The following is a 25,874-nucleotide window of genomic DNA, read 5'->3' on the forward strand; positions in this document are numbered from 1 at the left end:
GAAGAACTGTCGAGCATACCCACACCAAATGGATGGGCTGCAACAGCTGAACCATGGGACCAGAAAAAACTGCACAAGCTGCTCCACTTTGGGACACCAGATAGTTAAGATCTCATTAGATTTCCAACTACAGATGTGTTAAGCTCAAGAACTCAAGACATTTTAACTACGCTGCTTAAACAGACATTGCTTATTTAAGTGACCAAGCAGAACAGGAATATCACAAAGTCATAATGGTCACCTCTTTCCATTTACCACACCTGTTACAGAGACAACTGGTACCTGCGTAATATTAATAGAATGGAAGTAGTAGCTTATGCTTCCCCCTCTCCCCAGTCTCACATTAAATTATTGGGGTTTTACATACTGTCTGTTAATATGGCAAGAAAACAAATTTTAATTAGAATACAACAATGAAGCCAGATTACGTAAGGTTTTTTTTTGTGGCAACCCCGTTTGCTCATGCATGAACAATGTTTTCCAAATAAACACTGCATCAGCTATTACATTAGAAATAGAGACTTCACCTGGTGCATAACCACTTCATCTCTCGTATTTTAGAGAAACATGAAAACCTATTACAAACAGCACCAACAATGTAACTCGACATCAGAACATCCAGATTAAGCATCTCAAAGACAAACACAATATTTACAGTTGCCATTTCAGTGGAATTATCATTGTCCTAAAAAGACAAGAAAGGTGGCTCAACAGTCAGCCAAAATGGAAAGTGGGCAACAGCACGTGATGTCCAATGGTTAAGCTTAAGTTAAACTTCTGCATTCTCCAGAAAACAGGCAAACCTCTTTCTCTTGCAGAGAATTACTACAGCAATTTCTGCAATAGTAATAGTATCAGCAGTCCAAAGTTCTCATTCCTAGACGTAAGAATGTAAATCTTCAGGAAAATAACTGTATGTGACACACACAACAACAAAATGAAGTGAACAACATAACTGTCAGTCACCCAGGAGGCTCTGTCTGCCTGGAGGCCCTCACAGAACAGTAGGTGTATTTACTCATCATTATTTTTTTCATGTTATTGTTCTAGTTGTGAGAGCACAGAATTAATGCTCACAGAAGCACTCAGCTTCCAGCAGATTAATCCAACAGAAAAACAAACAAAACAAAGCCACGCTGAGAAGATGCACAAGATACATGCATTATTTAAACAATAAGCCACAGAAGCCATACACTAAGAGGTGCATTTGTTATTTTCTATATGCAAATTATTTGTGCAATAACATGCTTTTAATGCATAACAATTAATTTGAGGTCCGACAAAGAGCAAGAACAGGCACGAAGATGAAAACATCATCCTATACTCTATTCTTCCTTAACCACTCTCCTTCATTAAATTTCTTCACAGAGAAGCTGTTCCTATCTATACATGTTTTAAGGAAACCACATGGGAGCAGGAATTACTTGAAACTGGTTGGAGATTAATAAAAAAATTCTGAGGAAACTATTAAGGCAGTTTTCCATCAGAGGCTGCTTGGGTTTTTTGGGGGCTTTTCCTATTAATTATAAAACAGAAGTACTGAATACGATCTAAGCAGTAAACCTTGCTACACTTGAAAAGCTTGCTTTTGCTACAATTAAAAATAATATCCACCCATCTCTGCTTTCAGGGATCATTTAAAAGGTGCATGTAATCATTACAGAAAGTCTTTTGGATTCTCTTTCCTGGATTTATCCTATACATGAAATCTCAAGTTCTTGTTTAAGAAAACTAACCCTTACTAAATTCAACAATGACTTAGTATGTAACAGGGAACATATTAGAAGAACAACTACGCTGCAAGTGAGCTCATCTTAAACTACTTATCCTCTACATTAATATTATTTACACTGATATCCAGCAGCTGACATTTTCACAGCCACCCATGCTAATAACTAACCTAAAGTTTCCACTGACTGCCCTCAATAACAAGCAAGGTAAGGCTAAAATGTATTTGTAGCTCATGATGAACAGAATGAATTTTCAGTTTCAAGTCTCTGGAAACAGACCCTTAACAGCTCGAAAAAACTCATTTTCTGCAGAGGGATCCTATGATGGTAACGCAAACCTGATTTTGGTAGTTGATAAGTACTTTGATAAAAGAAGGAAGCACTAATGCCCACTAAACTTTGAAATCCATGACTAGGTTATTCTAACCTAGTCTCTAAAAGTCAAAACGTAAGAAGGAAATAAAACTGTCATGTTCATACTCACCGGAACTTTACTTCCGACTATCTGCATGCAGTGGTCAGCCAAGAGAAGTTATTGTGTGAAAAAGATAATAATAATACATAAATAAACACAGCAAAGTACTTAGTAGGATGTAGCATCACACAATTTCTTTTTCAGTGTTTACTTATTACTCATTAGTACACTATTACTTTTTAATCAAAATGTTTGTTACAGTTCCTCAACAGGAAAACAGTACTTCTTCTGTAGGAGAAATGATTCGAAATTATACTCCACTGATGAATCATCAGTATTCTACACATTTATAAGCAAATAGCTAAATAGCCAGCTTGACATCAACATCTTGAGAGATTAAGAGATATTGTTAAAATGATCAGGTCAGATATTTTACATAACACAAAGAAAGCAGCAGAAAACACAAATGTCATACTGACTTCCTTGCACATATAACACTTCATTTACAACACTACTTTTGAACTATTTAGATGATGTCATTGAATTTAATTATGTTTTCATAATCAAAAACAGCCCACAGTTATAAATCTAACTCGTATTTCAGAAAAATTTATGTGGCTTTTTTCCTCAAATGCTCAGTATGGATACTTTTAATTACATGGATAATTAAGCAATCATTTCCAAACTGACATTTTCTCTTCTTCACCAGCAAACAGCATTTCCACATATTCATGAGCAAGAAGTTGACTTCACACAGTCTCCACACTTGGCAGAAACCCATCTTGGCCCTGTACCACCACTCTGTAAAAATGACCATGTTTCTGTAAAACTGGGCACTATGGACTTCTCCCTAAATATTGTGGGCCTTTTCTTGCCAGCTATTTGCTATGATCTGAAATTGAAGGTATCTGTTCTGCCTCTACCTGCTTCAATTTCTACTTATATTTTCCACTACTCATTTAGGAACCCTTTCAAAAGACAGTACTTGCAAGCCTTTTGCAATCACCTCTTCTCCCCTTGTGCTGATGAAGCCTCCTCCAGCAGCACAAGATGAACTGTCATCACCAGACAGGAAATCTGTCTTCCTAATTTACAGAGTTCTCTCATCAACGTTCAACTCATTCAAAACAACGAGACATCAAGAAGTGTTCAGCTCCAAAACAGAATTCTGAGCCTTCACCATTTTCCAAGTACAATTTTCAAACGATAGAAGAAATCGCAACCACAGATTAAGTACTTGACATCAGAGGATCCAGCCTATTAGCTTCCCTGCTCCCTCTGTCATCCAAGGAAAAGGAAAGCTTTTTTTCATCCGTGGAAAAAAAACAAACCAAGTTTCTTTCTCACTCAGAACTGTGAGGACAGCACAGTGTTTCAGAAAAGCATGGTCAACATGCTGCAGATGGCATACAAGGCAAAGGATATGAAGCACTGACTTTTAAATTTGGTTAAGACATCAGAAGCAAATGAGAGTCATATTTCAGATGAGTGGAGAGAGCTCCAAAGCTTTAACTAAAACAAACATGGAATGGAACTGGAAAAGCCACGTCAATTGTCCATTGTGTTTCACAAGCCATGAGTTCTAAGCAGAAGAAAAAGTCAAAGTATCTCCAGTACAGAAAAGATGAAAACTGAATAGTTATCTGTGACCAAAGAAAGGGAGAAACATTTAAGAAATATCATTTCTTATCTAGCCAGTGATTTCACAGAAGAAAAAGCTGAAGGCAGCCTGAGGAATATCAAGTTTGCCAAATCAATATGTGGTATAAATTGGTTAGGGCCTAAATTCAACTAAGTCAGCATAGCAGTTTAACTAAACAGAAGATGTAATTAAAAATGAAAACAAAGCTTTGCATTATTTTAAGACCCCAATCAATATTTTTACATTTAAGCTGTACTTCAATTAAGACGTTCACTATTTTCAGGATATGAAGCAACAAAAAAGGTCATTCTTGTCTCCAAACAACCTTAACTACTTCACTCAGTAGCTGTTATTCTATTGTGAGGGGCATATAAAGCCAGATACAAGCCCTTTTTCAATTAAGAAAAAAAAATCTTGCATGTCTATAAAACATTCACACTGAAGCTGACTTAAGATCAAAGCATATGTTCACATATTTGGGATTTTAAGTTTGGTGGGTTGTCTCTTCTCTTCCCCCTCCCCTTCAATTGTCAGTGAGTCAATATGCTCTCAATTCTGCTACCTTCCCCCATCCTGCAGCTCACATGGTGGTAGTAATGTAGCCTGGGGTTTTTTTCCAGCAGTTAGACATGCAATGGTAGCCTTGCAACTATTCTTGTTTATTAAGAAAAATTTGAGAAATAACACCGTTTAGCAAACAAAGACAAAACATTACAGCACAAGCAATAGTTCTCAGAGATAGTCTAGGCAAAGTACACTAATTGAAAATATTCTAAAATTCACTGCATACGCTTGAGAAGTTTTCATGTAACTTGTATGTTTAGCAACACAATGCTTGAAGCAGTTGATTACTCACAGAACAGACTAAAAGACGACTGATTTTGTTTAAGATAATTGAATGCAGGAATATCACCACCCTCAAAAGTGGAGGTCATTATCTGCAAAAGTTTTTCCTCACTTAACTCCCTATTCTTTAGTGCAAAGCAATTAGATTTAACGATTGCATGAGATTCTAGCTTTGTTTCTTTTCCTTGAAATTTAACTCCAGCCAGTTGATTCTAAAAGCTAAAAGCTCATTTAATCAAGAAGCAGACAGTATTTAATATAATACTGTTTCTCGCAAGGAGACTCAGCTTTGTAGAAAGAAGCACTGCAGCTGTTGAGTATCTGAAGAATTATTCCATTTAATAGGCTTTATTCCTAGTACGATATCACTGCAATAAAAGTTGAAGAGTAAAAAAAAAAAAAATATTTACTACCCTAATTTTTAAATAAAATACACTGACAGCAGATCTCAGGATGTGAAGTACACTACTGCTCCTTCAACATGAAAAGCGACCCTCCTCTACCACTTGCTCCCAGTGCAACTAAACTCTAGCAGTACTGTAACTCATTCAGTTCCTCAGAATTCAGTACAGACTGTACTAAAAAGTTCTGTATACAGCAAACAGAGGAACAAACCAGGATGCAGCTGATTCGTAGTGAAATCAAAACATCTGGTTTGCGTTTGTGTTTCATATAACACCTGTGCAGTTCTGTGATATATTCTCTTATTATGTAAAAATAGCAATATTTGCCACAGTCAATTTTTTAAGCACAGAACAGGCATTAACAGTTTCATTTTCTGTCTATTTAGTGGTTATATTCCCACTATCGGGGAAAATAAATTGCAGCTCTGCAGTATTTGAAATCACGTTTCTTCACCCCAAGAAATGTTGAACCATACAGCGGTTCATTACCCTGAAATAGATACACTACAAAAATTCTTCATGAAGGACGCATTAGCTAAGGGTTATTTTATAACTTTCAGTATATAGAATGACCGACACAATTAGAAGCTCTTAATATATAATTTTCTAGTCAAAAACATTTTCAAATTGTATCTTTCCCTGAAGGAACAATATAACATACCTTCAGAACAATTCTTAGCGGAATATTTAGTACCATCGCCAAGCCAGTTACACTACTCAGCATGTTCAAATAAAGCTAAAATACTGACTTGATTTCCATTTTAAATTCTTTCAATATTTTTATTCTTTACCACTGAAAACTGTACAGATGTCATTACTGAAACTATGAAGTCACGCTGCCCTATTCAAGTCCTTTTTGTTCCAGAGATTTATACAACAAATCACACAAAAATATTATCTATCCATTACTCTACATGAGTAGATTTGCGATTTCTTCTGGTTCACAGAACAGCATTTAGTTTTCACACTGCTCAGAAAACAAAAAGCCAATGTTGCAGACACAGTTGTAGATGCAACTGCAGAGAGTAAGTAGAGATTTCCACAGCCTCCTCTCTCTGAGAAGATAAATCCAGACAAAAAAACCTGAAGTTACTAGTTTCACCTGTCCTGGAGAGGCAACTACTTACGGATTTAGCAGTGGCAGAGATGTACTGGACAACCATTTCACGTTTCGTTGACAAATCCTTCTCTCTTAGAGGAGCTTTCCGTTCTTCATTAAGATTCATGTCCTCCTATAAGGAAACAGACCATACAACATCAGGATTTATATTTCATAGTTCCTTTTTTGTTGTTGTTTTGTTTTTTGCTATTTTTATACTCCTTTATCTATTTAAACTGCTCATTTTTAAACAGAAGTGACTTTTTCGAGCATATCTGTATTTCAATCTGTTTAGTTCTGATCTACCTGATTTTCTCAACTAATTCTGTCCCTTCAAGCATCTGCTGTTCTCAAGAGTTAGCCAAAATCATGACTGCATTAGCAGCTGTTGCCGTTAATGAAATCTGGCTCAAAAATTAAACTAGAATATTGAACTCAAACACTCAATAAGCCTACCACATTCCTGTGGTTTCTTATAAAAATAAAGAAAACTTTTTAACACTGAGAAAATCTCTGCTATATCTATCTAACCAGGAGACTGAGAGCATACAGACTATTAACCTGCAACAAGGGTAAATGTTAAAGTGTTCCAAGTAACACATTTAAAACAACCCTATAAAAACAAACAAACAAGCATTCCGCTAGATGAATAAAACTTGCATAAATTATGGAGCCTCATAGAATGGCTTAGGTTTTCAGGGATCTTAATGCCCACACATTTTCAAAGCCCTGCCATGGATTGGTCACATGCACCAGATCAGGTTGTCCAGGCCCATCCATCCAGGCTTTTAACACCTCCAGCAATGGGGCACGCACATCTCCAGGCAGCCGATGCCAGTGCCTCACTTCTTTTTTTATTCCTCAGAGTAACGACTTTCTTCCTAATATCTAACCTAAAACTCCCACTAAGTAATGTTTCACCTTAATAATCAATTCAGTAAAAACTAGCTCTCAACAGTAACGTCTAACTACTGCAGTTAAGATACACATCAGTTATCTTAATGGAATAACCAATAGCACCAGCTTGTTTTCTTTCTATATGTTAAACTCCATACGCTTAAATTACTTAGGTATTCTGAGTCCCTTGATTTATTATGTGCAAGTACTTCCAAATCAACATTTTAAAGTTACCAGTATGCAATAAACTCAAAAAACCAAAACAAAACCACAGAAAAGAAACAAACAACCCCATTCATAAAAGATCTTACCATCATCTTTTCAAAGAGATCCATAACCTCCTTTTCAGATAAGTTCATGCATCGTTCATCTAGAAGCACCTGGGTGAGTGGAATTTCACTGATAGCAGGTTGTGTGTCAACATGGTGCTGAATTAACGGCTTCTCTTTTCTCACTGTTGATTTCCTGAAGCTGGTTATTCTGTCACGCTGCAAAGATATCCATTTGAAAATAAGCAGAGACCAACAGATATAAAGCAGAGATGGTAACTCTATGACGTGGTAGTAACACGCATTTTTACATAATTTCAGCAGCAGAGGTAAAACTCAAGTTAAGCAAATGGCATATGACTATTACTCACAGTTTTAGAAGTATACAGTCTATGTCAAATTCCAACAATCTTGAGTTGATCTTTTCCCATTACTCCCTAATTATCCTGAGATGTGAGAAAATAAGGTACCACAAAGGTCACGTCCAATGTTACCTCACCTCTAGAGCTCTAAAGCTTTGGAGGACAACTGAAAAGGCCAGTGCTGGGAAGGAAGTACTCACAAGGTCAGACTTGCAAAAAAACAAACTAGTAATAATAATGATGTAAAATAAAGTTTGTAGAGGAATTAATGCTCCTATTTCACAATTCCTTCAAGTGCTTTTGAGCACAGATCCCTGAAACTAATAGGCAATTTTCAAATACAGTGTAACAGATTCCTCACAGAGAAGCAGCCCTTTATAGTTAAATACATGCGAGAGACATTAGTAAAAGCATACCGTAGAACGACACTGTTAAGGCCGACTGGTTATATACCACACACCCAACCCCTTCCCTTTTTCATTTGTTCTTTTTTTAATAAGCATGCTCATCCAGTTAATTTGTTAATATTGGAAACAACCAAGAAGTACACCTTCCTTACAAGACCAATTTTCACTGTATTATTTCAAATCTTAACTCTACCCTAAACAGAGTTGGATAAAGAGTTAGAAATTATTTATTTCAGTAAAACTGCTGCAAAAGATGGAAGCTAAGAAGGTAGATAAATATATATATGCATGAGCATCCATACATATAAATTGGGAATGTTAGGTCTATGTAAGATTTGGTCAATTAACTGTTCCCATCAACAAATACCAGCATGTTTGTTCTAAGCGTGGAACAGCTTATTAAGATGCGCTTTCATGTAACAGCAGCTTATATAGAGTTACCACTATTGTTCATAGTACTTATCACAATATCTGTCAAGACACATAAAGCAACATTTATGCTGTCTGAAATTACAGGACATCTCTGAGGTGCAAAATAAACAAATAAAAAGAGTATTTTGCTTGGAGGCAATCTGGATTAATTTTAGATTAGTCCAAACTGTAGCAGGGAATTCTGAGTAGGTACTTTGGAATACAAGCTACAGTGGTCGTTCATTTATTTTTCCTCCCTCATTTTGCCGTGGTGGGTTTTTTGTTGCTCTTGTTTGTTTGGGGATTTTGTTGTTAGTGCTTTTTCCCCTATGTGTTTTATTTTGAGATTTTAGATTTCTTTTTTACATTAAATCTGTGAACGATGAGTATCCCTAGATAAGCTGCCCACCCCCTGAAGGAGTTCTGTTTCTTTGTGGGCTTTTTTTCTCCTCCCCCCCCTCTAAAATTTGTGGACAGAAACACGCTACTTAAAAGGATATTACAAAATCCTTTAAAAAGACAATAAATACAACCTAAACATGTTTTCCTCTTATAATAATAGTTTACTTCAGGATTTTGGAAATTGAAATTAGGGCATATCCTACTGAAAAGGCCACAAGATTTTACATAATGCTGGAATGACAGGACCCAAATTAACCAACCGACATCAAATGCAGTTCTATTTTCCTTCACTTTAATAAATGCCCTTTCAGCAGTCAAAAAAAAAGTCACTTCAGATCACTTTTCATTGTAACGTGATCTGTATCATTAACAATAAATTTATTTAATTGTACTGCAGCGTAAAAACACTTCAAAGACATAAAAGAATCTCACAAATAAGAAATATGTACATGTGAACTAAATGGCCAGCATGGCTTAACTACCGCATGAAGAAAACAGAAGTTGGTAATTGTACTGCAATGTAGTTTGAAATAATGAAGTAAGATCAAGCGTATGGAAGTGCTCAAAATTACCAACTCGATGCTTCTAAATACAAAGTTGGTGTTTGTAAGGCAGTGCATTTTCATTTGGAAACTCCATTTAGATTATTTTTAAGAGCCACTGTAGATCTCTACCATTGAAATGGCCAAAGGGAATAACACCAACAGCCTCAACACATCCACACTATTGCCATAATATTTTGAATATGCTCAATCATATCAATTTGGAAATGCTTCTTCAGTTATTTCTCTTCAAGTGGTTACAAATGAAGGCATTGAAGTGCAGTAACTCAATTTTCTAAAAATTTAATGCTTTATATCCTTATAAGAACATGTTATATTGTCCACAACATTTGGAGTAAGACAGCATGCAGCGTGAGTTATCATTGCAAATTAAGACGTTCCAAAGACCTTACCACATCATCTGCCAAAGTTTTTATTTGGATATTCTATCAAAACAAAAACACACACAAATAAAAGAAAAAAATTACCTACTGTTTTAGGATAAATGAGTTTATGTTCCATCTACTTTACCACTAAAAACGTAGGAAGAAAGGACAACAGGTTCACTCTTAAGAACTTCAATGGCAAATAAACATTCAGATGTATTCAGGACAGTACACTGACCCTGGCTGGCAGTCAAGGCCCACTCATCTCCACCCATATGCCCCAGCAGAATCAGCTTTACACAGCCAAAACTAAAACAGAATTCATTGGTTTATTTAAAGACAGCTTAATGAGCGAAGGAAAACAAAAATGATGCAACTCACCAGCTGCAGACCAACCTGCAGACAGGCTCTAAGAAACTGCTACTTTGGCAAAACTCCCACGCAGTTGTAAAGCAGAATACAATGTAACACAGCATGGAATACTTCCTTGGTGAGTGTGGGCCAACCCATCCCCAGCCACCCGAAGCCGTGAGCAACTAGAAAAAGATCCTTGACGCTGTAACAGCACTAATTAGCCAAAGCTAAAACACTAGTGCATTATAAAAACTGTTTTGGTCACTTATCAAGAGCACAGAACCGTAAGAGTGCTATAAAAAGCAGTCACTGCATCCCAGCCAGGCTCTGGACACACAGCTAGAATGAAATATTTCTCTTACTACTCCAGATGCTGACACCAATCTCCCACCTTCCCATCTGCATCTCAAACACGTTCCTTCCAGCTAAACCTCTTGCATATTATCAATGCATAAATTTAGTGTGAATCAAAAGAAAAATACTCCAATATTCAAATCAAAACTAAAATGTCCTTAGTCTGATATGACTTTCTAAAATGAAGATTATTCAGCAAGAAATGCAAGAGGAAAATTATCCAACCACAATTTCAGAGCAGAGACAGCCATGTAAGCAATAAGTTCTGGAACTCAGAGTATGTTTCAGCTGTCACTTCCACCAGAAATACATTTTTCCACCCTTCATTTAAGTACCGTCAATCTCTCCCAGAACTTCCAGCAGGATAATCTGCTCCATCTCTACATTTATATTGCATCTGCCACTCAAACTCCTCTGGGCAAAATACTAAATATGAAAGCAAGATACCTCACACCCTTTCTTTCCCCCCGACATCTCCAGTTCACTTCTCGAAACTCCTTATGTTGCACAAGCTCAATGCTGCCTGTAGCTACTCAAGATAAGCACCACATTTAACAGGTGCAAGCGATACTAGCTGGAGGCAGAGGCAGAGCAGTTATGTGCCTGCAGATTCTCACTGACATCAGACTGACAGTCTCTTACACTAACCATGAAACCACACTGTCTTAACTACTGCTTTTGGTCTCGTATAGGAACAGAAACCAGGTTTTCCTCCCCAACAGTAAGTTTAAGGTATCAAAGTTTTTGTAGTCAGTCCTGCAGCATTATTCTTTCAGCCACAGCACTACATGATGAAAGGAGATTAATCCTACCCCAGCTTGCTGAAGACATCAATTACTGAACTTTCTTTCCACAACCAAGAGGAGACTGACCATTCAGAAGTGAGCAACACCAAAAAAAAGAAGACAGATAAGTCGCAGGTGAAAGACAGAGGGTCACCAAGGTTTGTGGCTAATAACAGCAGAGGGTACAAAGCTTAAAACATTGAGCTGGAACTCTGAATGCCTCAGCACTGCTGCCAAATAGGAGGAAAGATAAAACCAAGGCATAGTAATTGTACTGTACACTGGTACTCAGAAGGGATATTCTGTGATTCTCATGAACAGTTGTACTTCCATTGTCCAGTTTATTTACAGCACAGTAGAGCTATTCCCAAACAACAGAGGTGGAAATACAGCAGTATGCTTTGATGAAGTTTCCATCCGTAAACTGATTACTATTTCACTCTGACCTTTTTAATTCCTAACCTATGCATTCATATTTGAACTTCAGAAAAAGCCTGGGCACATAAGATAGGTTTCCTAATCCCATTAAGGCCATATGACAGTACTCTGAGATTCAAGCTAATTCCTGAATAACTTGAGATAAGCAGCAACCCCATCAGTTAACATTTAGAAACAACTGTTTCATGAATTCATGGTAAAAACTTGATAGTATGTAAGTGCTCATGGGTAATTTAAGCACATAAAACATTACAGCATTCTGATAATACGACTCCTCTTGCTTGCTTCCTCCTTTAACAACCCTTCACACATTTCTCATAGTCCATTACAAGCACCTGGAATCCTCAATTCCAGCTCCTTTTTAACAGGAATTCCTAACTGTACCAAAGTCAAATGATACTACTGGCTTCCTCATTGCTATATACAATATAATTTCTCTCTATTCACATCCTGCTTTATTTCCTTCTTGCCCAAAGGACAAAGAATTTTCTCAGGAAGCTGTTACAAACAGGAAAGAACGGGAAAAGGAGGAGAAAGCCCTTGTGTATATCCCAGCAGCTGTAAATCAGTTTAAGCAGCTGCTCTAAGTTGTTCTGTAGTCCATGTGCACTGGTATTTCTGGGCCTACAAATTCTATTCTTTGAGGAAAAGCCAAACTCCATTGCTACAGCATTCATCCACATTTTTGTTTGTTTGTTTCTTTTTGCATTACATCAAGTTTATTACTAGCAGGAATAAAATAAAGTGACTTTACCAACAACTTATTTATGGAGGGATCTAATACTGCTAGCCCTTTGAAGGCTTTGATTTTGCTGGTTGGGTTCTGCAGTGTTTAGGTGATTTAGCTTTTAAATAATAAAAACAAATACACATACCCTTCCCCTCTTAATGTTGACCAAAATGAAAATAGTTCATTTTAAAGAAACTTCCCAATATTTCACTTAACTCTGCACAGCATGGGCACTGTCAACTTCTGCAACTCACTAGGTGTCTCCTGTTCTATTGTTAATCACATAAACTCCCTCCCAACAACTATTTTCCACCTGTTTAACCCACTCCTCAAGTAGTGACAGACATTTACTTCACTATCTACATACAATAGCAAGAGGTGTTCCAGAGCTACAAGCCCTTTCAGTTAAGAATCATCGCCAACCTATCTCTGCAAGACACAAAGTACATACAGATTGAGCCCGCCACTTTTAGTAGGCTATACTTTTGTCCATTGCCAATTGGGAAGTAAGTATACAGGAATGAGCAACGCAGACCTGTGCATAAGTACTAGAGGAGGGGCTCAAATCAAAGCACAGTAACTCAATGACTTAAAAAGAACTCTCATTTTTAAAGCTAACCACGTACCGCTCATCTTAAAAGAAAAATCTAGCATTCAACAAAGGATCAAGCCAAGGTTCAAAGCATACAGTTGCAGTTTAAAGGCTGTATGCCTTGAAAAATGTGAAAACTCTTGAATAAGAGTGAAGTTCAACCTCACAATAAAAAAAATAAGCTGCTTTTAAGAACTGAGAACAAGAGGTGGCAGCTTATTTTTGCTTTACTGCATTGGCCCAATTCATTAGCTTTCTAATAGCTCTTAGACAGCCTGAGATGCTTCATGACATCTGAACAGAACAGCTTCTTGCACACAGAACAGCTAGAAAGAGAAAGCAAAATGTTGCAACAATTTGATGCATATGAAGCATTAATATCCAGCAAAATATCTTTGCTACACCAAAATGAAAAAATCTTAATAGCTTGCACACAAGCATCAAATTGAGCTCATGTTTGCACTTAATAAGTCAATAATTGCTTTGATGTAGTTTCTCCAAAATAAGAGTTCCAGAAAGTTACTTCAAATGTGCCTCACAACAACTCTGCCTTTAAAAAAAAGTTCCCTAAATTAAAAATAATAATAAAAAAAAATAGAGTTGAGGAGCCAAACAGTTGTAATCTTGTAAAAACAAGCAGCTAGCAGAGATGCTGGGCTTAATATGGTACAGACAGGCACAGCCAGCAGAAAAACCAACAAACTGCCAGCCCCGTCAGCATTCAAACAATACATCTTCCAAACCAGAACCTTTAGTGCTATGCTGCTTTCACCTGTAATGCAGGCCCAGAAGTTGATTCAATGGCTGATAAGTGATTTCAGTCTGTTCTTGTAAGGAAAAAAATAGAAAAATAAATAAAACTCTTCCAAACCTAAACCCAGGCGCAATAAAAAGAATACGCTGATACTGATAAGCAATCCTGCACAATACCAGCACAATAACAATTTCAAGTGACAACTCTCTAATAAATTCTGTCTGGAATTCCTCTTTTTTCCCCTCCATCAAGTACAAAAATATGTGTACAGAAAGTTGTATATGCATCTGAAAGGACTTCTGAAATCATTTGAATGCACTTCTAATGTACTAAGATTCTAGTAAATGAAGCTTTGGAGGCGTAGCTTATGAAGGAAGCTCTTTTTATCAAGGAAAACATGAAATGAAATGTAACTGACACTCAAATACCTGAATTCCTTTTTTCCCCAGAAACGTCGTTCTTCAAGAAAAACTACAAGTATGCACCATCAAAATTAGTAGACCTGAGCATGAAATTATTTAGGTCTAATATAAACACAATACTATTTGGGTATGTGGCCCAAAAGCTAAAAACATGTGGCACCAATACATACAGTTAGCTTGGTAATTCAAATACACTAAGAAATAGGATTTGATGATTTTCTCCATTTACATTGCTGACAACCACTGCAGTTCAATATGCTCTTTCTTATGCAAATACTTACCTATTCTAACACAAATGGAACACTGCATGTAACTGTCTGAACTATTAATATCTGTCAAATGTTCATCTCCTCACACATAATCAAATGCAAATATTCTAGCACAGAACTATTAGGAAGCCACAGTTACTTTAGAAGTTACTTAAATCCTACAGAAATGAAAGTAAATCACAGCACAATATGAAGAACCAAAGTGTAACCAAAGCAGAAATCTAGATTTATACACGTAACTACATGTATCTTGTGAACTTCACATTGTATTTAATGCTTGCTCTTTTTTTTAGATGAGCATAGCTTTGTAGGGAACAAAATCCACAGACATCTTTGAATGTCAACAGCCCAATAAGCATCATTAGCTCTTGCCATACTGCTAAACTGAGAGACTGCACAATTAACATTCCTCCTCACCTAAGCACTTACTTTCTCTTTCAACAGTCACCTCTGAAATACCAAAAGAATCAGTGAATGTACACACTTGGTTGTAAATGTGTAACCGAGGAGCTGTGGCACAGAGGTGTCATCGAAAGGTAGCACTGGGAATTTTTAAGGTCTCTGGTCATTTCTTCTCACTTTTGTGCCTCAATATTCATTATGATGTGGTTTATAAATGCAATCCCACACAAGACAAAGTGATGATCATTTAACTAGCTGAACTCTGAAGGAAAAAAAAAGGCCAGGAGAGAATGAGCCTTCAAGGCTCAATCTATCTGTACCCGCACATTTATTGCGGCTCCGCTGGCCTACAGAACTTAAAATTACAACTGCTGCTCCACTGCTGTGCTGTATGCCTCCAGCCCCAAGCACTCATATTCTACAGCACTAATATCTACTGTTCCAAATTTAATAATTTTATTTAGAATTGTGTTCTAGGCTAAGAGACAACATTGTTTTCATAATTCCACTTTCCTCAAGTTCTCCCACATTTATTTTCATGTGGAAAGGTAAATTAAGAATGTTACTTGGGTGCCTGTTGTTGTAGCAAAACAACATAACATATCCACTGCAATGAGGACAGGAGTAAAAGTACAACTGTTGAAGAAAAAAAGCAATAAATCACCCTGAGGAACCCAAGGCAGGATTCCTTTTTTTGATCAGCTAGGGAAATTTTATACTCGCATTCTATTCCTTCGGAACAAGTCTGAGCACACTTAACTGTACTGAAAGACACATCAGACTCAGCAGACTTACTGCTTCCTCCACCATCATCACATCTCCAATCATAGAGCACTGCTGAAAGGACCAAGAGGTGACTCTTACAAGGAAGGATGCCATTTGTAATGATGCCATTTGTAATAAGCATAATCCTGAACTTTCTATTCTCTCACTCTCCTGCAAAATCATCTGAAACCAATAAAAAGTGCCACATTTATACAAGAACATTTGCATATTATTAAGTAGGAGGAACACCTTTGTTTCATGTAACAGGAAAGGCGTGGTAGTATTACAGCATGCACTACATCGTGATGCCAATTATTACCACACCCAGTTGGGCCCAATGCCTCTTCTGACTCTATCAAATCCTAAAATATTTTCTGGGTGAGCCTGCTTGTTCCTGAAGTAAATTTTCAAGGTATTTCTCCCATTATACAAATCACAGGAGTTTGTGGATTACACCAGAATGTGTATTACAATGTAATTTAATTGCTAATGTAGATTAATTTCAGATCTGCTTATGCTCATATATCCTGCTTTCACTCCATGCCCGATTAAACACTTATCACCAGATGGCTGACAAGCAGTCACAGCCATGGCTAGCAGTGGAAACAGATGAACTTAGGAGTTCTAGTAAACAGTCAAAGAAGAAAAGAAGTAGAGATTTTTTGACTGGTCCTGTCTCTTGGTTTCATTAGCCCTACTGCCACATCAAACCCAAAGCACTCAGGTGGGCACACAGACGAGGCCAGCATTGGTGTCCAGGACAAGCTGACAGCCTCCTCTTCCCTGTCTTACAACTATTTTTGAGGCCATCTTTAATATTTTAAACCTAACAGTACACAATATGTTTAAAATCACAAACATTGATTATCTGTTCAATTCAGGACACTTACCAAAACATAAGCAACTGCTTCTGCATTTATTTGTTACTACTTTCCTCCATACAGTGGATTATCAGCTAAAAGGGTTCACAAACTTATCACTGCTTTAGTCCAGCAAGATTTTATTTACTTTTAGAAAGTGATATAGAAAAGCAGAAGCTCTAGGGATGGTCTCCATCAATACCATAGGAAAAAAACTATTCATAAGGAAAGCATAAGTTTGATACAAAAAATAACATGCAAGTTGAAGTTGGTCCAAATTAGTTTTGTCTACCTGCAACTTCAGAACTGCTACACAAACATGGAAAGACTTCCAACTGTTAACCTTGTCTAAATAATTACTCTAATGATTATCTGGTCTCCAAAATAAAGTTAATAAATGATAAAAAATAACTGGGATACATGTTTTAAGAACTACGTAAAAAAAAAAATAAAAATTTTTTTAGTCACTACCAATTTCCTGTGGTTTTAAAGTTAAACAAGAAAACTGATGAACAACCAACTGAAATTGAAATCAGCAGTTGCTCCAGCAGCAGTGGACATCTTCTGTTTTGTCCCTAGATATGGGCAGCAATTAAAAGAATGACATGAATTTTATAAGCCATTTCTGTTTACTTCTAAAGAATTGCAATTGATTTAAAACAAACAAACAAAAACACTATGAAGGCAGCTTGTAGCCCACAAGATAATTAATTCTTAATCTTTTCCTTCTCCTGAGAAATCAATCATTAATGTTTTAAAGGCTATTTGTAACATCAAAACTAAAGTTCATCCTCTAAAGCTTAGAAAACACCTCTCCTATTTGATCTGCATACTGCCAGGTCTCTCTATTTCTCTCCCACATTGCCCCTGTGGAATCTGTTTTGTTTGCAAAGCTTCCTGTATATATTCCCGAATATCTCTACAGCTTTGTCTTACAAGTAGTAGTTCAGGAAGTTCAATTACCACAAGCAGATAGCCTTATCACACTATCACCTCATTTAAACAGTGTCAATATCAACACACATTAAAAGCTAAAGCTAGTCAGCACTATGTCCTGCTCCACCATATTAGACTTAGTGCCAAATCAGTATCCTTTCCTGCAGTGAGTTTTCTTAAGACATCGATACCACCCTTCAGCAATGCTTGCACTGCAACTTCAGTTGTGTGAAGCAACAATGCTGTGAGGCATTCACTGACACACTGCAATCTCAAACAATGTATTTTATTCATTTGCCAAAATCTGCTTAACCTGACTCACTGTTCACGTACGCAGGATACAAACATCTCAAGGAGCCATTTGTAAAGAGCATATTCTCTCTCCACAGAAGAGAGTCAACAGACTGAGTTAAACAATGTCATGTGATGTAGGATCCTGTAGAACACTGTCTGACACTGCACAACACTATTGACAGTTCCTTAAAGCAGTCCTGCCCAAATATGGGTGGAGCAGCATAGTTAAGAAACCTATCAGCCAAGCACAGTCAGTTCACTTCCATATATAAGCTAACTGATTGGACATTAGTAGATGGAACATTAGTCAGATTCTTGGGTTCATAGCTTTTGATTGATTTCAGAGCTCACAGGGCTTAAAATGCTTCAATATGATGCATAAACAATTTCCGTTCTTAAACTCAAGTATGAGTTGCTCCTTGTGCGATGAATCATCCAATCCACATCATCGCATTTACTTGCATTCCAACTAAGCAATCTGTCTCCTACCCCTAACGTTTTTTACCCCATGGTACAAGCTCTCTCAATCTACTTTTAAAGACGATGTCATACTCACACTACAGCCCTTTGTGAAAACTAAGGTTGGAGCTAAGTGTAGTTTTCAAACACTGATCAACTACCTCAAATGTGAAATTAACTTGGAGTAACGAAGCATGCTTTTAGCACGGCACTAGCCACTACACACACAGAAATACTTCTATTGCAGCTAATAGAAAATCAACAGGATATTCTACAAAACCTTGACTCAGACCAAAAAAAATGGACTACATGAACTTCTAGCTAAGAGGCATTCAAATCCTCAGGAAGCACCACATATCCTGTTCTAACGATCTCTTTTCGAGCACTGATTCACATTATCACAGACATCTGGAAGTACCTCAGGTGTCTAGCCCCAACTCCAGCTCAGAAAGCTGAGTCGACACAGGACACAAACCAGGCTGCTAAAAGCTTCGTGCACATTTCCAGGTCTCAAATACTTCCAGTGACTAATATACAGCTCTGATCAACCAGTTCCAAAGCATAACCACCTCTCAAATTATCTTTTTCCCTGTACCCAGTCAGAACTGTTCCTGTTTCACTTACCCACTGCCTCCCACTCTCATCATATGAACTTTAGTAAAAAGCCTGGCTTCAGCTCCTCATACAGAAATATCTGAAAAGTCTTGACAAATCTTTGGGTTCAGCTGAACTATGACAACCGCATTCAAACAGATCTAACAATGCTTTCAATCATGCACTTGTTTCCTACGCAACCAAAGAAACTAAATACTTCCTTCAGTGTTACTACATACTTACTGTAGTGTTAGATCCAGCAAACAATATCCAAGTTAAGGACTAAAACACACAAATCTCAGCAATTCCCCTGACAACTTAATTTAGTCTGTTTCCACTAGCATAGCAGGCATACTCTCAAACAGGCAAAACAAGACTGTTGCCAAACCAAGCTAAATGTGTAGCTGTTCACTGCTGTCTCATGCTAGTCCATGCTCAGGGCTGGCATGAGACCAGACGATTGTTTGTCAAAACAATTTGATTTTTTCCTGCCCATTCCATCACAAACCAAAATAACGGCACTCATTCCCACCTCCAGTTCTTGCACTAACACAAAATGATGTGGAAAAAAAAAGATGAAATCAGAGCTCTTCCAGTCGTGATACATGTTGGAACATGACATTCTCATTAAAATACTCCAGTTTACACACTACCAGTACAAAAACTAGAGCTAAATTGTCACTCTGTCACGTTCCAGAGGTTAATTAGACTTAAATGACTCTCAAAATAACCCAAATCAGATAAGCAAAACAAAACAAAGTCATGAATTAGGAGTTCGAGTGCAGCCCAAATTTGACTGTATGTGAGAATATGTACCAATTCAGCTGTCCTACAGAAAACTATTTCATAGAACTATTTGGGATGGGAGGGACCTTAATGACCATCTATTTCTAACCCCTGCCATAGGGCAGGGTCAGCTCTCACTACATCTGGTTACCCAAAGCCCCAATGAACCTGGCCTTGAACACTTTTGCAGATCCACAGCTTCTGAGAAGCCCATGTCAGTGCCTCACCAGCCTGAGTAAACAATTCCTTCCAAACGTCTAACCCAAATCTTCCCTATTTCAGTTAAGGACACTGCCCCTCCTCCATCAGTATCCTGACAAAGGGTTCCTCTCCAGCTTTCCTGCAGCTCCTTTTCAGCTCCCCGGTGCCTTCTCTTTTTCAGGCTGATCAACCCACACTCTCTCCGCCTGCCTCCACAGAAGTGCTCCAGCTCTCCGAGCATCCCCATGTACTCCACTATAGGAATGAGAATTACCTGCCTCAATCTGCTGCCCATGCTTCTATTAATGCAGCCCAAGATACAGTTGACTTTCCAAGCTGCAAACACACACTGTTGGCTCACACTGAGCTTTCCATCAAGAAACATCCCCCAACCTTACTCCTCAGAGCTAATCTCAATCCATTCTCCACTCAGTCTGTATCTGTGCCCCAGCCCACGTGTGTAAGAATTTATACCTGTTCTTGTTGAACTTTATGACATTCCACATTAAAATATTTCCCCCTCATCCTCCTTCCAAAGGTCTGACACCAAATACTAAAACTAAATCTGCTGTTATGTGTATCTGTGTATCCTGTCCCACCAAGTACTTCCAGTACTTTATATTAGAGATCATTGAAAAGAGGCACACTTCTCTAAGTACATCATACAGCTCCAAAAGTCAACCAACAGCCTACAGGTTGATTCATCTGTGTAACTCTACTGAAACTTAGTAAATTAGAAGCTGTGAAGCTGAACCAAGGAAATTTCCATACCGAAATCTACATTTCATTTACCAACTCAGTGACAATTTAGCACTTGTGCAAGCAGTGTGGGTTTTCTTATAGAAGTCTCAACTACTCCTCTGTGTTATTTGCACAGTAAAGATAAGTACATGCAAGATTGCTCTCCAATAGCCAAAAGAAACTGCTAGCCTCGGCAGAATCAAATCCTTATTCAATGTTTAAGAATGCAAAATTCATAAGATTATTCTTGTATATAATGAATTATGCCTTTCCCTGATTAGTCCTGTTCTTCCCTTACAAATTGATATAATTAAGCGATAAATCTGTCTGCTCACATTGCCTCAATTTCATATACACTTTAATTCCACCCTTTTCCTTCCTCAAAAGTACATCCCACTTCATAACAGCTTTACCCAGAGTTTGCACACATCACGTCCAAAAGAAAAGACATCTTCTTCCCCAGTCAATACATCCCCCAGTTGTATCATCAAAAACTAGTCACTGTTCCTTCTAACAGACAGATCTGCCCTGACTTCAAGCAAGGTACCTCAATTCACCTTCATACTGTTGCTAATCTGTAATTATCTCCTCAAAAACCAAAAGCATACGTCTGCATACAAACTGAAGTACTAATGGGATATATTTCTCCCATTAAATGCAGCAAAAAACCTCAACCCTTCTGACTCCAGAAGAACTGATGAAGGCATGTAATAGGAGTAGACAGCCCGCTCCATTCAATTTTGAGCTCATTCCATATAAGTTTATAAAGTTTTGGATTTCAATCAGCACAAAGTCCTCTCCGCTGCAACAGAAGATTTCTGTGCAAAGTTTTGCCCCAAATTAAAGGAGGCTCTGCACACAAAAACCACAAACAAGACTACTTTATTTCAAATCACTTCCCTGGGAGGCATCCACAAGCAACTCTGTTAGTCACTTTAAGCACAAGAGCTTTGTTGCTATGTACCCTGTGCACGGAAGTGAGTTTGTTTCCAATAGCAGCACAAAACAAAATAAACCACAGTATTTGTTTATGTTAATATATACGTGGTTGCCTTTAATACAAGCAAAGTTCAAATTATTTGTCACTTTATCCTCCTTTTAAACAACTGTCACTCTCAGTGCATTTATGATGCCCCACACAGCGCGAATTAAACATCCCCACGTGCATTCTGAGTTGGTTTTGACCATGAAAAATGGGTTTTCAGCTGATCAACCCAAGGCTCTTCTGTACTATCCTCAACGAGAGGAATCTAAGGTGGGAGCAAACAAACATTACATTAGTTTTACTATTACCTGTGAAAAGTCTTGCACAAATGATACCAAAACTTTGCAACTAGTGCTCTAACCAATGTGATGACTCAGTCACGTGTTAAGCGACCCCTCCACTGCCTCTCTGGAAAGGCAGTCAGAAGAGGTGGATGAAATGAGACCACTCAAACTTAAACCAGATTACACAAGTAACAGGAGTGAGCAAGACAAGCACTGATATAATGAACCTCCTTGGCTGCTGCGTTTAAAATCTGAAATACAACACAATAGTGCTGACTGTGAAACGCACCTGTGCTGCATGTTACCAGGTTTGTATGAAATATGCTGCTTAAAACCAGAAAGCTGTTGCAATTAACGAGCAGTACGGGCCTAAGGAGGAACTGCACATTCAGAAGTTTACCCGCTCCTCGCAAAGAAACCAGAACGCCTCGCGAACCTTCGCACACACCTCCTTCTCTCCCTGACTCCCGTAACGCTTCATGTTATTTTCCCAGCATTCAGGATCCCGCGGGTTCAGCCGCTGCTTGCATCGCAGCTCCGCGCACACCGGAAAGCACCGGAGCTCAGCACAGCGCAGCACAGCGCACGCTCGGGCCGGGTTACGGCAACAGGTGCTGCGGCCGCCCGGCCCAGCGCTGCGCTGCGCCCCTCCGCAGCCGGCAGTACCCGGCAGTACCCGGCAGCACCCGGCTCTCAGTGCGGCGCACCCCCCGCACGCCTCCCGGCACCACCGGCCCAAGAGCAAGAAGCACCCAAAAGCCATCACGGAAGCTCACCGATGATTAATAAACCCTTCCTGAACACCCAGCAGCCCCCCCAGCCCAGCACGTCCCCCCGCACCAGGCTCTCCCCCGGGAAGCAGCAGGACGCCCACCTTCCCGTCCCCACCTTCCCTTCCCCTCCCTCCCCACCCCAGGCTCGCTCACCAACTTGGTCTTGTTCCGGGTCTCCTCTTCCGAGGAGCGCCCGCTCCGCTTTGCGTTCATCTTGCTCGGGCCCGGGGGCTCGTCACCACCTCCAGACCCCGGAGCTGTCTGCTCTTCCATCCTTCCGGCGACCCCACACCCGGCACGAGGTCCCTTTCCCGTCCGCCCGTCCCGTCACGGCTCCATGCAGCCGGCACCCATAACCGGGCGTCGCCCCGCCGCGGCTGCAGCAGTTCCTGGCTGCGCTCCGGCCGCCCACTCCCAATCAACCGCCTCGGACGCCGAGCGTCTCCACGCACGCGCACTAACAAACGGCCGCCGTTGCTCATGCGCCGATTCAGTGCGCATGAGCGGTGCGCCCGCCGCCTGTACGCGAGCGGAAGGGCGGAGGGGCGAGGGCGAGAAATGGCGGCGCTGGGCGGCATGCTGGATGTAAATAGGAGCTGCAGTTAGAAAGGTGGAGAGGGATTGAAAGCTGATTGGTGCACGGCTAGATAAGATAGAGCGAGTGGATAGGACGGGTCGGGTGTGAAATTCGCTTAGATGTTCCTGAAATCGCCAGGAGCAGGAAAGGCGTGCATCTCGTGCATCTCGTGCATCTCGTGCATCTCGTGCATCTCGTGCATCTCGTGCATCTCGTGCATCTCGTGCATCTCGTGCATCTCGTGCATCTCGTGCATCTCGTGCATCTCGTGCATCTCGTGCATCTCGTGCATCTCGTGCATCTCGTGCATGGAACAGCAGTGCTGCAGGACTGAGGGCTTTCACGAGGTGCCTCTGCCTGCAGCACGCTCCTGTGTGTTGTTCCAGGAGTGCACTGAGTGCACGGCATCACTGTTTGAAACTGACTCACCGCAAATGAAAGCCTCTTTTTTTTTTCACTCCTCGCATTGGGGAAGTCCAGCCTCTAAAGTCTGAGCTTTCTGTCTGTGTTCACGTCATGTCTGTATTCATGGTTTGCAGCGTCAATGGTTGCAATGAAATGGTTCTTTAGGAAACAGAATCCTTCAGGCCAGCCCTCATGGATGTCTGTGTATCAATGTAATTGTTATAAAAAAGAGAGAAAAATAGGCTTTTTTTTTATTGACACACCTGAACATATGTTCAAGTTACCAGGAAAACAGCTGTGGAAACAGTCAGTCTGTTGTAAGAGGACAAGGGCAATCAAGACCTCTTTGGAGACTAGATTTATGTACAACCATATCATTCCATTATCCTCCAGAATATGAGTTTTGCACATCTTCCACAGCAGACCTTTTCTTGTTCAACATGGAAGTAAGACCTGCAGACCTGTACAGTAAGATTCATAGAGCAATCTGGCATTTCTTTAGGCTCCCAAAGAACAGCCTCGATACCAGATGAAATAATGCAATTTTTTTAGCTATACTCCAGAACTTGAAGAATTTCTGTATTCTTATTTCTACTCCACCCAAACCCCACCCAGATTTGAGGACCGAAAAACAATATTCCACATATGAACCAACAACTTACGAGCATATAAATTCTGCAGACAATTTTAAGCAATAAGAGTGAGGTGTGAGAACTATCTCGGTTAGGAAAATTAAAATGAAAAAGTCTCTCCCCCCCTCTTCTGCCTCACCCCCCCCCCCCCCCTTCACCCACTCCCCCCCAAAAAAGAGGCAAAAAAAGCCACCACAGTTGCTTAAGGCAACCAACCAAACCTCAGATCATTTTGGCAATCAGTTTGCACTGCTGCGTTTTGGCCCAGCTCCGAGAGCAATTTAGGTACGGCCTGAGGGAGAAAACTTGTTGCAAAAAATGTTCTTAAGTTGGATCCTTATCTGAGAAAATTTATAACTCTACATTTAGCGCAATTCATTTTACAATAGTAAAAATGTGTAGCTGCAGAAGGTTCCTGCTATGTAGATGCATTTCTCCTCTTGGTTTCTAGTGTAATCTCAGACAAGCACTTAACTGCAACAACTGAGCCAGACCTTGCAATAAAATGATCGTGGACTAATAGTTATGTCCCACAAACATGTACTGCTTTATATCTGAATGTGAACAAAACAGGCTTTTCCAAATGACTGGCTGATGCAGCTATCAAAAATCTTCACTTTCTAACATCCTCCCTCTAAACATACTAAAAAAATACAATGATGCAAGTTTCCAGAAGCTGTCTACTCCAAAAATATCCGGAGAAGAAAAAAGAAAGAAAAAGATACATGAAATTTAATAAATCCAGTGACAGAATTTCCATCTAGCAGTGAAGGCTTAGGCTTCTGGAGAAGCAATTTTAAGACAGTTGTAATGAACTTGTGATTAAACCAGCTATTCAGGTTTCAGTCCCGGAGAAATATCCTGTCCTCTAGATTTCTAGTACTGAAGAAGTAAGTTAACAAACTTGAAACATTTGTCCTAACCATCCATCTAGCTGGGTGGTTGCAAGAGGGAAGATTTATAGTATATATATATATATATATATTAATAGGAATTATCCTGTGTAGCAATACAAGAGAATACATACTGTATTTAACTTAACCACAAAAAGGAAATGTGCTGCTAACTCACACAGGGTTATGTGTCCCATCATTCCACCTAAATAGGAGCACAACCACTCTACCATAATTCACATATCACAATCTTTCCACTCCTGCTATGATGCTGCACACTGTCTTCAGATTGTCTCATCCCTCTTCCCAGATTATTTTCTCTCTCATCTTAATTGACCATTAAAACAGCAATGTTTTGTGTTGCAGTCATGAACAGTGTCACGAATGTTAATTAAAACAGCTAATTATGAACATTTATGTAAGTAAATAAGGATTACAAATTAGGCATCTTCACAGCTGTTTCGAGAAGTTTCTGCAGTTACATTTTGCTTGCAGCCGTGACACAGCTGCAGAACAGTCCGCTGATTAGGCTTTATATTCTTAATTTTTGAGTAAGCTACAAGTTTTGTCTATAGCTATTTTTAGGACAAGGAAGCTTACAGCTTCCCACCTATTGTTTAAAAAAGGTTTTATGTTTAATATATTGACAATGTAATGATCTCTGCAGTCACAAAAGACCTATAGTTGACCTTTACTTAGCATGTCGAGCTCTAACTTAAAACCTAAAGCACTGGAGCAAGATGAGGTATTAGTATGGGATATGTACAGAGTCAACTG

General features: G+C 39.1%; 1 protein-coding gene across 5 annotated transcripts in view; it reads right to left on the minus strand.

The window, feature by feature from the left end:
* The window catches only part of DIAPH2 (diaphanous related formin 2), a 137,212-nt gene extending 114,130 nt beyond the window's left edge, over nucleotides 1–23,082 (minus strand). For 2 of the 5 annotated variants that reach the window (XM_072334021.1, XM_072334020.1), the window contains exons 1-5: nucleotides 22,744–23,046; nucleotides 9,840–9,872; nucleotides 7,345–7,521; nucleotides 6,165–6,269; nucleotides 2,215–2,235 (exon numbers count right to left, since the gene is read on the minus strand). In XM_072334021.1, the coding sequence (XP_072190122.1) occupies nucleotides 2,215–2,235; nucleotides 6,165–6,269; nucleotides 7,345–7,521; nucleotides 9,840–9,872; nucleotides 22,744–22,863 (456 nt within the window). In that variant the 5' untranslated portion in view covers nucleotides 22,864–23,046. Of the gene's footprint in view, nucleotides 1–2,214; nucleotides 2,236–6,164; nucleotides 6,270–7,344; nucleotides 7,522–9,839; nucleotides 9,873–22,743 lie in introns of all 5 variants that reach the window. The other 3 variants (XM_072334023.1, XM_072334022.1, XM_072334024.1) reach the window with 3 other exon arrangements.
* Nucleotides 23,083–25,874: the final 2,792 nt, after the last annotated feature.

The sequence above is a fragment of the Excalfactoria chinensis genome, chromosome 4 (assembly GCF_039878825.1).
Source record: "Excalfactoria chinensis isolate bCotChi1 chromosome 4, bCotChi1.hap2, whole genome shotgun sequence".
NCBI classification, from domain to species: domain Eukaryota; kingdom Metazoa; phylum Chordata; class Aves; order Galliformes; family Phasianidae; genus Excalfactoria; species Excalfactoria chinensis.